Source organism: Falco naumanni, chromosome 2 (assembly GCF_017639655.2).
Source record: "Falco naumanni isolate bFalNau1 chromosome 2, bFalNau1.pat, whole genome shotgun sequence".
NCBI classification, from domain to species: Eukaryota; Metazoa; Chordata; class Aves; order Falconiformes; family Falconidae; genus Falco; species Falco naumanni.
Window position 1 is genome coordinate 31,810,023 of NC_054055.1, and position 14,061 is coordinate 31,824,083.

Consider the following 14,061-nt stretch of genomic DNA (forward strand, 5'->3'; position numbering starts at 1 on the left):
ATGAAATAAGTCAAGACAGAATAAAAGTTAGAAAAATATCTAACAGAAGAATGAGAAAAATAACAAGGCAAAAATGTTATAGACATGTTTTGTCCACATAAAGATAATAGATCTATCTAACACATTCTAAACAGAAATCAGTAACAGAAAATGAAGTTTTCCCTAAAACGCACTACAACCAACATAACAAAAGGGATCTGAATTAATGCATTTCCCTTTTAATGTTGTTGGGTTGTTGTTTTTTTTCAATTTGCTGCTGCAAAGGCAATAAAACAGGTCTAGTTTGCTTTTTAATAAAACTTTTGCCAAGTTGAGTTTATGCTGGGAATAGCATGTTTTAGAAATCTAGTATTTATAATTCTAACAGAGTGGGCACAACAGTAATGCAAGCTGCTCTGGCAGAAAAGCAGCGTGATAAAGCAAGCTTTTCCAGCAACAGCTTCTTGTATCATTGCTGACTGCCTCTAGGGGCTGGAGGAGATTGGGACCACCAAGATCTAGTCAGTTATCAGACTTAACAGAGGAAAAGTTGTCAGTTCCCAGAGAAGGCTGAGGGAGCTCCGTTATGAGGCTAATTATCATGGCCACTCACAGAGCAGAAAAAAGTTGGACCTAACCAACAGACTTCTGGATTGCTGTTTTATTCCAGTCAGAGGAGTGACCTTGTTTTGCACTACTTTGCAAGTTTTGTTGAGTTACTAAAACAAATTTGAGAGATGGTCCTGAAGAGTGAAGAATGCCTCTGCCCTATTGCAAAAGGAACTACAGAATCAAGTAGACATATCTGTGGCAGCTTTAATTCAGCACAGTACTAGCAGTAGTACTAGAAAAGCTCCGGCAGCAGGGCTTACAGGCAAGTTTTACCTGCCAATAGCACTTGAATTATGGACTAGATTTCTCCTACGTGTCAAAGCCAATACATGAGCATTCTACATGCTCTCCAGCAAGAGCTTAAATCCATCATTATTTCTTTACCTTATCAGAAAGGTATATGCCATATCTCCATCCAACTTTTCTGCTAACCTACGTGTAAATGCAGAATGGTAAGTCTGACGAAATTTGCAAGGGCATTCATGCACCCTGTTTATCACTCTAAGCTATAAAAAGAGCAGCTCCTACTTAAAATTATTTTGAAATAAGATAGCTCCAAATCAAGCTGCTACAACCACGCTTCATGGCCACTTCCTCTCGTCATCATGCTGTTGCAATCAGAAGAGAATCAAGTCTCCTCTGCAGCCATACTCCTATATAGCTGAACAATACCAATGCTTTTATTTAGTTTGATTGTAACTACCTACAAATACAAAAATCTATAAAACAATTTCTAAAATGTGTATATTGAAGGCCACTTCCAAACAGAAGTGCTTTAAAGTTAAGCTACTCCTAGACTCAGCTCTGAAATTCTACAAGGACAACCTCAACCAAGAGTTAAGTGGCTTGAAGTCACTGTGGCTTGCTGTGACCTCAGCTGACATGCCTTCGCTTTCCTGAATGCCTTTTATGAAGGTCCTCTAAATACTTCCAATGGAGATCCTAAGATCCTAAAATTAATGTGGAGGAGGAGGAGGTTAACTTAAGTATCCATATGCAGCTTCAGCCTTGCATATCATGTTCAGCTTTCTACAGCACTCACACACAAGGAATAAGCAAGAGAAATGAAATGATTTACCATTTAGGGTGGGGGTTGGTTTTTTATTTTAGCTTTTTTTTTTAAATGAACTGATGTATAAAAACATGTATCTTTGTCTTCAGAAGGCTACAGTGGAGAAAAACTGTAAAGCGTCTTTGAATACCAAAAGGAAAGTAAACTTACACATCATCATGTAACATTTTAGTACTCAGAAATGAGAAACAGGTAAATGGAAACAAGGATGAAGACCTATTTTCTTCTTGGGCTACGGAAAGAAAATATCATCTTCCCTGGGTGGCTCCAGTAAGCTGTTCTTAATGGGAGCAGGAAAACTAGAACACTAAAAACTTTATAATACCCATCTGTGTTTACATGTAAGGTTCATTACCCAGGCTGTTAAGCTACCTAAAAGACTAGATGCGCTCAAGAAGAGAATTATTGTTAATAGTGTCTTATTGGTTTTGCTAGTTTGTTCCATTACTACAGACCTCTCTATTTAAATAAATGTTTTTATTCCTAAACTTTGCCCAGTGCTAAGAAAGATAACAAGTTACTTAATAAACAAGATGCAGTATTTCTAGAGGTGATGTGATACCATAAATTGACTTCAAGGGTGACGACTGCAGTGCCAGGTATCCTAGTACATTCTAAAATCACTACAGAATGACAGCACACACTTCCCCCACTTAACACAATGGCTTCAGGATTTGATAATAAGCTGTGGTCTTCTTGTGAAAGAAGCACCTTCTAATGACCTTTGCAACTATCCATCTGCAAAGCAGCCCCACGCAGCCTGAAAGAACTCGAAAAGTTCCAGGCATTGTAGGATTCCAGAAAATAACCAAAACTCAAAAGGCTCTCAAAAACAAAAAATGGCAAAGCGCTCCAAAAAGCTCTCCAGGGTGGAGAACATCCAAAAAAGCACCAGAATGAAATGCCCAAAATATCCAAATGTTGAAACGGTTTGAAAAAGCCTGGGGTGGAGAGCTCCCCAAAGGCCCACGGCAGGGACCTTCTGAGGGGTTTGCAGCAACTTGTACAGAATTTATGACTGGTCCTTAAACCACCTCCAATATTAACAAATTAGTTTTAAATAAAACTCAACACCGAAGCACTGGATGATACTGAGAACAAAATAAATCTAGGGTGTTTTTTTTCTTGGTTTGGTTGCTCTAACACAATCTGAAAACAACCAAAACCACGTGAGACCTGGCAGCAGATAACAGTAGGTAAGAGACTGAAAGCAGCCCTGCAGAGGACTTGGTGATACTGGTGGAAGAAAAAGTAGACACAAGCTGGCAACGAGTGCTTGCAACCCAAAAAGCCAACTGTATCCTGGGCTGCATCAAAAGAATCGTGGCCAGCAGGTCATAGGAGGTGATTTTGCTCCACTACTCCACTGTGGTGAGACCCCACCTGAGTACTCCGTCCAGCTCTGGGGTCTACAGCACATGAAAGACATGGGCCTGTTGGAGTGAGCCCAGAGGGCCACAAAGATGATCAGAGGGCTGGAGCACCTCTCCTGTGAAGACAGGCTGAGAGAGTTGGGGTTGTAGAGCCCGGAGAAGAGAAGGCTCTGGGGAGGCCTTATAGCAGCCTGCCAGTGCCTGAAGGGGGCCTACAGGGAAGCTGGGGAGGGGCTTTGTACAAGGGCATGTAGTGATAGGACAAGTGGGAATGGCTTTAAACTAGAAGAAGGTAGATTGAGATTAAATATTAGAAAGAAATTCTTTCCTGTGAGGGTGGTGAGACACTGGCACAGGTTGCCCAGGGAAGCTGTGGATGCCCCATCCCTGGTGGTGCTCAAGGCCAGGCTGGATGGGGCTTTGAGCAACCTAATCTAGTAAAAAACGTCCTTGCCCATGGCAGGGGGGTTGGACTAGATGATCTTCAAAGGTCCCTTCCAACCCAAACCATTTTACAATTTTCTAACAGTTCTGTTTACACAATATTCTGGGTAATGGGTAAGTTTGATGTTGCAAAGCTTAAGTTAGTCTTAGAACAAACTAAAGTTTGTGTTTCACAACTGTAGTCTCAGAACTGATGTGATCTTCTCTTCCTCTTGACTTCCTTGAAAACACTTTTCAGAAGTATTTTATTCCTTATTTTAAAGAGGAAAAAATGAGTTTAAGATCGCTCAACTTTTACCCCAGCCACTAACCTGATACTTCATGCTATGAAATGAAGTATTTATGACTCATTCTAATTTACATATTTTTTCTTATTTTATTAAAAAAATTGCAATTTTCCTTTGCAGAGACATATAGAACACAGTCTCTCTTATGTCAAGTAACATTTAATAGCCCTTAGCTGTAACTTGGGACTGTTATAAAATGTGCTCAAGATGAGTCATCATCATTCATTTATTCTGCAATAGGATGAATTCATGAATGAGCGATCTGCAGTAATTCACTTCTACAAAGAGAGCCCATTCATACATTTCAAACCTGGTTTTCTGATTCACTGCAATATAGCTGATTATTTCACTTTAAACAGAAGAAAATTTTGGCTTAAGGAAAGTTTCCACAGAAGTTGTGAGGATTTCTAGTATTCAAGAACAGTTTCATAGATTTTAAAGTGCTCTTCTGAAAATTAAGATTTTGGTCTAACACATGGATACACAGACAGGTATCTTCCTATCTACCTAGCAAGCACAGTGTCTTTGGAAAGTAAGAGACTGTCAAATGGTTTACATTGAAATTGCATCAAGGGGGAGCAGAAGTCATTGCTATCAGACAAACCACTAGGCCACCATATTTTATGAAAACAGAAAAATGGCCATTGGCATACAGAAGTGCTCGCATGAAGCTGTATTTAAGTCAAAATACATACAACCAATTAAGATCCAAGATTGCTAGCTACAAAAATATAAAGCAACCACGCTTCTTATTTTGCAGAAAGATAAACGTAAGATACCAAGAATAAAATACACAAATTATTTTAAGTCATAAAAAATCCACCAAAACAAAGGAATGGGATTCACCAAGAAGGAATGGTCCCTTCACCACCACTGTTCTTTTGCCAGCCTTAAGAGATTTCAAACCCGAAGAGCCTATTCACCCCATCTTAACTGCCATGGAAGAGGCCCACATTACGAAGCCACCTCATAGTTCCAAAACAGTCAAAGCTTTACGTATCATCCGTGAGAGTTATACCAGCAAACAGACAGTAAGTCAGTACAGAGATCTGAGTATAAATACAGCATTTTCTTCAGAAACTTAGTTCACAGAAAAAGCACCGTGTGCTTTTCCATTAATTGGTGCTTTAAGTTTTCATTACTTCATTGATTCAAGGACAGCTCTAAAATAGTCACTTTATTCACACCTCTCCTTTCTCCTGGAGAGGCACTGATTCTCCTTGTTTTCAGGATGAGAGGTTTTTACCTTAAGTACAGAGTATCCAAAGTAAGGATAGTTCTATTTACAAATAAAATAACTGACAAAAGCAGCACAAAGACTGATGGAGCATCTCAATGTTTCCAGCAGACACGGATATGATGCAAGAAAATACAATTAACATTACAGTGAGATTCATAAACACTGCACACTGACTTCAGCAGACAGTACAATCTCAAGGTGAACTGACCAGCAATAAAGCACAAGAGAGATCTAGAATTATCCAAGGAACAGTGACTTACCAAATCACCCAAACTAACATATCTGGGTATCAGTGCTTCTATTGGGTGCATCCAGAAGCAGCTCACTACCTCTCAACTTCCATTCCTCCTTTTTAGTACTATAATTACATAATTTCAATTAAAACATATATCCATGCAAATTGCCTTGCAAGAACCTGAATTTACATTTTATTGTTTTCATCTTTGGTCAATGTATAACATTTCAAATGCTTGCTACCCTTTGTAATCTCAAATTATTTCTCTTTTTCCTTGGGTATCTTTTAGTAAGACTTTACTCCAAAGAAACAATACTTTTATTAGCCACCATTTTGCTAAGTATAAATTAGAATCCAGACTTTAAAAAGTAGTACTTCAAAATTTTCTGTTCCTTAAAAAAAAATTGTACTATGTTCAACACTGAACTGAAGCCCCTGTATTTTTCTAGAATATTGAACTTCCCACAAAATACAAGATTAACATGAATTAAATAAAGTTCTCAGAACCGGTTCATTCCAGAAAGCAAACATCAGAAACTAAGAGATATTTGTTTGGTGGTCACTTACCATTCTATCACAAATAATTAAGTGTTGTGAATTATAAATGTAAGCTTTGCAAGCCTCATTTTGAAAGGAATAAGAGAATGCTTGTAACAAAGTACTATGTGCATTTCATGAAAAGTCTTTGCTTGTACTAATGCTTTTCGTCCAGGTGAATTCTGAGTGTGATATAAAACCAAACATTAATTGCAATATATTTGTTGTATGTAATTACATTTTTCTGTGGGCAATATGTGCTTGTGGTTTTGCAAAGCAGTATACACATTTTTAACATGTAATACTACTTCTTTTTAGATAATACATCACAGAAAAAGCTGAATATGTATTTTTTGCAGACACTTAACTCAATCCAGTCAGAGAAGAGTATAAAGATGGGTAAATATTTACAGGAAAAACTGAGATTGGAAAAAAGAAGAAACATTATAATTACTAAATTAATCCCACTGATTGCATCTCCACTGAATTTCAGCCATCTTTACTTTCTTCATGCCTTTTTAAAATAAGCATCTTTGCATGCTTATAAGTTTTTCTCCAAACCATACTCAATATGTATTTCTGCATTGTTAACTTTGATTTGACCTAATAACTGAGCACATACAGTGAAGAAAAGAACACGGAACTGATGTGAGCTTGCTTTCTTTCGAGTTAATGCAATAGCCTCCTGTGGCTGTAACCCATTTTGCAGACTGGTCATCCATTTCGTAGTCAAGTCAAGGTCAAACACTATGTTTGAGAAGTGGCAGGGCAAAAAAGGACCACTGGTACCAAATTACTCGCTACAGTGTACACTATCTGATACTGCTCACTTTAAAGAAATACCTACATAGAAAACATGAACGGTGACACGCCTCATTAGTTGCAATACATATAATTAAAAAGGTACAGCATCAATTACTAAGGGGATTTTCTCTTTAAGACAGACAGACCCAAGAAACCAAAAGGTAGAAAGATCTGTTGGCATAGCACTCATAAAATACACAAACGTCTCAGGAGGGGCAAGAATACACCAGAAAAACAACATTCATGTGCAACTCAGATTCTGTACTAAGGTTAGTGAACATACAGATATAAAAACCCTCTATGACCCCTGTTTTACTACCAACTATAGGTCAATATTTTCATCTCCTGGAAGGGGGAAGGACCAGAATGTCTGTATGACAGGAGGTTTGCAAAAAGCTGTGGAACTAATTTGGGATGTAGGTTCTTAGATTGCCAGTGCCACTTTTCAGGAAAGTTGTAAAGACCATACCTCAAATTACATCTAGTGACTCCCAGGAACAACTGTCTGGTAACTGCTCACACTCACTTTCATATTTAAAGCATGAAGAAAACAGCAGCTGAATAAAATCGCAATAGCAAGCTGCCTATTCAGGAAGCAAGAAGGACCAAACAAGGATAAAACCTGTACCATGAAAGGTTAGAACTGTATCTATAAAGGTAAGATCTCCATATTTTTTCAGTTCATCACACACTTCCTGCTTTGAAGATGATCATGCAATGAAAGTGTCAATTCACACACAGCCCACCCCTCCCCTAAGCCCACCTGATAAATCAAAAATTGAAACAAAAAATGCAATGCATGTCACTCTGCTTGCTATTTTGTACAATAAAAGTAAAATATATCTTATCTGTTCTTTAACTTGAATTGCAGGACAAAAATCACTATGTTTCCCTCAGATATTGCCAAGTAATTATGACACAACATGTTTCAAATAAACCCTACAGAACTGTGAGCTGCTGATCCATTTGTGGGTTCAAAGGAAGCAACAATACTATGCAATCAGCACAAAGTTTTGAAAAATGGTGCTAACTGACTTTAAGAACTGTCAACATAAACTTAATTACGGTCCAAGGTCTCCTTTCCATCAGTTAAAAGGACCTGCCCACAACACTGGAAACCAGACTCTCTTCTCACACTGGAGAGAGGGGAGAAAGGAGCTGGAAAATACTTACTTCAACTTCCCAGAACAGCGTCTGTTAAATATCTCATCTGGGCCAACATCCAGAAAAAAAAGAAGGTAGGATTCATTGGCCCAGAAAACAACAAGCAAAAAAGTGACCCTGTAGCTGAATCTGTGGATATTCCCTTATAACACAATAAAGTGGTATTCTAAGCTGCAGCCAACAGCTGCTGCTCATTTCTTGCAGCTGTAGATAGGCTTAACTGCTAGCTGTTTTCATTCAGAATAGAAAACAACATCCAAACTGATCATTGCATACAGGGATGCTACGCTTAGATGACGTATTTATATTTTGAAGGTACCCTTGCTAGAACTCAGAAAGGACAGAATTTGGCCCCTAGAGATAATGAAAAACTAGTAGTGGGATAACAGACAGCTACTGTTGGGACAGGCAAACAGTGTCCACATGACAGCAGAGAATAAAAAAAATAAACTCAAACCAAGGTAACAACCATAGCTTTTAATCTGAGGTCTGTATAATAAATGAGGTTAGTCAAAAGTTGCTACTACAGTGCTTCCCTATTTGCCTTGCAAGCTGAAAATGTGTCGTGCCCTCCCCTCCCCGTGCTTCCCCTCCCCCAAGAAATTTAATTTCATCTAATATAAGAAATAGTACTTTGTTTTTTGGTAGTGAAATCTAAATCCAATGATCCTTAGCACATAATCTTTAGGTCTTTAAAATCATTTCTGTCAGTCTTACTTTCAGCAACACAAATTGCCTTTTATTAATCCTGATGCAGACTCAGGAAATATTAAAATAAATTTATCAGCTTTACCTGTAATGCACTGAAACTGTCCATCTTCTCTTCTTATTGTAAATGCTTCCCCTGGATTAACTTGCACAAGAATAACCTTAAAAATAAAAGAGTGTTTACAACCATTACACATGAATATGTTACAAAAGTCTGGTACGTGAGAAAAAGAGTTTTACTGGGAAAAAACAACTTTCTTTTTTTTCTGGTTAGTAAATACCTTATTTTTCACTTCACACTGTTTGCTGCCGTCATCCCACAGAGAAAAAGAGATAAGAGCAAGAACAAGTACAGATATTTTTAAACAAGCATTTTTCAAAGAACCAAGGAAAGAACAACAACAGAGTAAAACAGTACCTATACAAATTTTATTTTCTCAACTGCTTAGTATAATTAAAAAACTATTTGTACAGCTTAAATGATTTCAACAAATTACATTAACTTCGGCATTAATCAAACCATTATATAAAGTTTCAGGAGGAAGCCTAGAATTCCCAGTGTTTGAATTTTCATCATAACCACTTGACAAATAGTTTTCATCATAAGGGAAATATGGCATTCATTTCCTTCTTGACATGATCCAAGCACGTTTTTACATCCATTAATGATAAAACATTATTAGAAGTCATGAGAAAGTAAGCGCACCAGATGCACAGCATGAAACAGTATGTATGTATAGTTTTATTTGTGGAAAGCTGTTTAGCCTAATTTTGTAAACCCAAGCACTACAGAATTGATAGCAAAGCACACTTATCAGCCAAAATAAACAGAAGCAAAGCTACCATTTTAGACTTCCGTATTCTCATTTGAAACCTGACTTTCTGTAAGAGAAGTTTGTAAACATGAAGAACCTAGCTAAAGTTATGAAGAAAGGAAAAAATAGACAGAAGAGCAGATGCATTTCATAATTGCCTTTCTGGACACATCTTTCTTCCATCTCCCTTGCATGTGTCTAAATACGCTGTATGTCCTCCTCCTAGTGTGAATCAGACACAAATCTTTATATACACAACTCTTCAACATTATGGCCAAAAATTTACTCTGTTAAATTGCTGAAAGAAAATAACATTTGTCTTGCTTACAAAAAAAATAACACAAACAACAAAAAACCAACCAAACCCCAAAACACCACCAAAACAAAACACCACAAACCAGAAAAAAAATGAGTGTTACTGGTTTTAGGAACACCAGAGAGAAAGAAAAGGGTGAGGAAGAGGCAGAAATCATATTAATTCATCCCCCTCTGGTAGAGCAACTTTCTAAATTAATGAAAAGATGGCAAGTTCTACCCTAACATATCTGCAACTTCAATGAAATATGATAGATACTCACTTTTTCAAACTTGGCTCATGTGATTCAATATTGATTTAGCTCATTTTTCAGCATGGGCTTTAAAAATACTGTTACTGGAGGAAGATGTCTCCAGAAGCTTTAGGTTCTTTGAGAAAAAACAATGAACTATATCATTATTTACATTCTATCATGCCAATACATTTTCCAGATCTCCTAAAGTGTGTCTGAACATAAAATTCAGTAAGAGTTAGCATTCACAATAAAATCTAAACTTAGAAACAAGAGGATTCTAGACATGAACTTCAAATAAGACTTACAGGTCTTCAGAAAATATTGTATTGTCAGAGTTTATTCCAAAGTGTTTCAGAAAGTGACAAAGGAGAGAAATATGAGAGGATGACTTCTTACACTTTCTTTTTCAGACTCCCCAAGCAGGCATAACATTTAGAACATGTATTTCATTGATTTACTTTCTCCGCTCTACTACAACTGAAAGTTTCAGCTTCCAATTTAGACTGGAATAAAAATACCTAAAAGTTGTTCTCATGCACTCCTGAAAAACTTTCTGTCTCTTACGTGTGGGTTGGATAACCACATTTGCCCAAGCATTTTGGCTGATTTAGTATGCCTTAACGCCTCGGAGGAGCCATTCTGGCTACGGCTGACATGTCAATCTGTATGATTTTCAGCTCAGTATATTCTGTCTCCACTGTATGAACTATGAGAAGCAGAAAAGCTGCAAACCCCTCAAGTTTTAGGGCAATGGCAGGTATAACTCCCTGGATTCCTGCTTTTAAATTAACAGGGAATGGGGTTGACTGGTATTCCTGCTTTGTTCCCATTTTTTCCTATGTGAGTGCCTGAGGTTGCTAACCTGGGTAATAATGTTGCCTAGGGAACCCGCCTGTTTTCTTCCTCCAGACCTCTGCTGCATGACATCCAAACTGGAGACTCCAGCTAGCAGAGCGGATCTGAGCATGGGAACTGGCCTAACTGCAGCATGTGGGCCCTCTGCTTCCCAGTTTTCTTTTATCGCAGTTTCCCCGTGTAAGAATCATTGTTCACTGCACAGTTTGAAGGTGAAGGCTCAGCACACAGCGAGAAGGGGCAGTGTTCAGCAGCAGCCATGCTGCGAGGCAACAGGCCTCCTGATGGAATCCAGCACCACTCCGACACACAGGATTTCATCAGATTTTCACATCTCTGAGGACATCTGACTTCCACTCAAAAGGGTGGGGAGACTCATGGACTTAATGCAGTTTAATTAGACGCTCAGTTCCCAGGAACAGGAAATAGAGCCTTTTTGTCAATGGACTATTAGTCTGCTTGAAGTCTGATTGCATTTATTTCACTGGCTCCCACTTTCAGCCTTGCTTTTATGTTGTGCATTCACATTTGTATTTTACAATTGTTCCAAGATAGGCTGCATTTGTTGCCAAGTGTGCCAAAAGAGAGTCTGAATCAGGGCTGAAAATTTCAGAAGTTTCAAGAACTGCTGGCTTCAAAAGTCTATGTGTTGGGGTAACCTGTGTCAGTGTGACCAGCAATAGTTGCTGGGCCAGCCTTATCACTGCTGAACCCCACAGGAAGCGACTGCTGCTTTGAGAAGGACTTTTTTGACACTTACCACCTCTGTACTTACAATTTGAAATAAGAAAAATTAAACCTGTGCATGCGAAGAGAGAGACTTAGGTCTTTCTACTATGAAGAGGTATTACCAAAGAGAGACAATCACTTGCAGATTCCATCTTACCTAGTAAGTCTGTTGCACATAATCAAAGATGCAAGAAAATTTCTCTAAAGGAAAAAGTAACATGGATCTTTCAGAGCATCGTGTGTCAGGCCACTAAAATCTACAGGTTGCTTAGTATTTATAGCTCTTTCATTGCATTCTAGGTGGCTTTGTGCAGGCTTGCACATCTCATTGTCCAGCGTGCTGCTTCATGAACCCTGACATCAGCACTTACGAAAACCAAGGCCCTCATCTTTCACACTGAGTATTTCAGGCCTTCATCTCCTCCTTCTGGGCGAAACTTTCATGTTGGCTCAAAATAAGTGAAAAGTTTTGGAAAAATTTTACGGTTCAGCCTCTCCTCCCATGCCTCAACTTTTTTTGCATTGCTTCACTCACAGCACCTAAAGCTCTGCTATCCAAGGGCTAACACACATTATTCTATACAGCTTTCCATTGCCTGCTCCTCTAAGATAACTATGATAATCTGAAAAAAATTGTGATGTATCAGTCTCAGTGGAAGGTATCTTCAACAAAGCCACTTTTCAGGTGTCATTTCTGTTTCTAAATCATAGGATGGTTTGGGTTGGAAGGGACCTTAAAGATCACCTAGTTGCAACTCCCCCTGCCATGGGCAGGGACATCATCTACTAGACCAGGATGCTCAAAGCCCCATCCAGCCTGGCCTTGAGCACTGCCAGGGATGGGGCATCCACAGCTTCTCCGGGCAACCTGTGCCAGTGTCTCACCACCCTCACAGGAAAGAATTTCTTTCTAATATTTAATCTCAATCTACCTTCTTCTAGTTTAAAGCCATTCCCACTTGTCCTATCGCTACATGCCCTTGTACAAAGCCCCTCCCCAGCTTCCCTGTAGGCCCCCTTCAGGCACTGGCAGGCTGCTATAAGGTGTCCCCAGAGCCTTCTCTTCTCCAGGCTCAACAACCCCAACTCTCTCAGCCTGTCTTCACAGGAGAGGTGCTCCAGCCCTCTGACCATTTTTGTGGCCCTCCTCTGGACTTGCTACAAGAGGTGCATGTCTTTCATGTGCTGTGGACCCCAGAGCTGAATGCAGTACTCAAGGTATGGTTTCATGAGAGTGAAATACAGGTCACTAGAAAATCCTTGACCTGCTGGCTGGGCATGCTTCTTTTGATGTGGTCTAGGATACAGTTGGCTTTCTGGGCTGCAAGCACCAGGCCATGTTGATCTTTTCATCCATCAACACTCTTCCCAGCCTGTATTTATGCTTGGGATTGCCCTGACTCATGTGCAGGACCCTCGGACTTGGCTTCGTTGAACTTCATGAGGTTCACGTGAGCTCACCTCTCAGGGCTGTCAAGGTCTCTCTGGATGGCATCATTTCCCTCCAGCATGCTGACAACACCACACGGTTTGACATTGTTGGCAAACTTGCTGAGGGCACAGTCAATCCCACTGTCTCTGTCACCAACAGTGATGTTAAACAGCACTGGTCCCAATACCAACTCCTGAGGAATGCCACTAGTCACTGGTCTCCATTTGGACATTATGCTGCTGACCACAACTCTTTGAGCACGACCATCCAGCCAATTCCTTATCCACTAAGTAGTCCACCCATCAAATCCATGTCTCTCCAGTCTAGAGACAAGGATGTCATGCAGGACAGTGTCAAATGCTTTGCCCAAGTCCAGGTAGGTGACATCAGTTGCTCTTCCCTTATCCACCAACACTGTAACCCCATTGCAGAAGGCCACCATAGCTGTCAGGCACAACTTGCCCTAGTGAAGCCATGTTGGCTGTCACCAATCACCTTAGTGTCACATTTAAAATACCAATTAAGGACTGCACAAGCTTAACAAAATATGTGAATTTAAGACACCAAGCCCTTGATACAAGTCCCAGAATCATGTAAGTGCCTTTAAAGCATAACCAACTATAACAGAACTTAATAAAATTTGGAAGTGTAGTTTCTCAATGCTAACACAACTTTGACTCAACGTATTTTTCTCTCAAGTTCAAAACATTAAGGCATTGCTATTAAGAAATCAAAGTATTAGGTCTACAACTAGTTTTGTGTCATTTCCACTAGGGCTATAAATTGTTTCCTTTAAACGGTTATTTAATGATGATCCACATGACCTCAATATAGTTCCTTATGAAAAACAGTACGCAATCTCTTTTCAGAGATTAGCTTACAAGTTGAAAATAGAAGAGTGCAGCTATACATTTATGCTAAAAACAGTTCTTGCATAAATAAAACAAAATGACCAGCCCAGTGGCTGAAGTATGAAACACCTGAAACATCAGCTGCCAAAGACTGTCACAGTTTTAACAGTGACATTTCATACTTTTCAATGTTACTTAATTTATTCTACAAAGGATATTTTTAAAGATAAATCCAGATCGAATGAACAACACACATAGATTTGTAGTAATTTAATTAAATGGGTGTGGATTATAGAGTTTTCTTTGTTGTGCAATATTAAAAGCAAAATCCATCCTAAAAACAGAGAAAGGCTTGCAAAAAGGAATAGTCTTC

The 14,061-nt window shown here is 39.0% G+C and overlaps 1 protein-coding gene across 5 annotated transcripts in view; it reads right to left on the reverse strand.

Moving 5' to 3' along the window:
* Positions 1-14,061, reverse strand: part of FNDC3A (fibronectin type III domain containing 3A) — a 127,031-nt gene that overhangs the window by 74,785 nt on the left and 38,185 nt on the right. For 4 of the 5 annotated variants that reach the window (XM_040583836.1, XM_040583837.1, XM_040583834.1 and 1 more), the window contains exon 3: positions 8,541-8,616. The exons of the other annotated variant lie outside the window; for it this stretch is intronic. In XM_040583836.1, the coding sequence (XP_040439770.1) occupies positions 8,541-8,616 (76 nt within the window). The remainder of the gene's footprint in view (positions 1-8,540; positions 8,617-14,061) is intronic. 5 annotated transcript variants of the gene reach the window in all.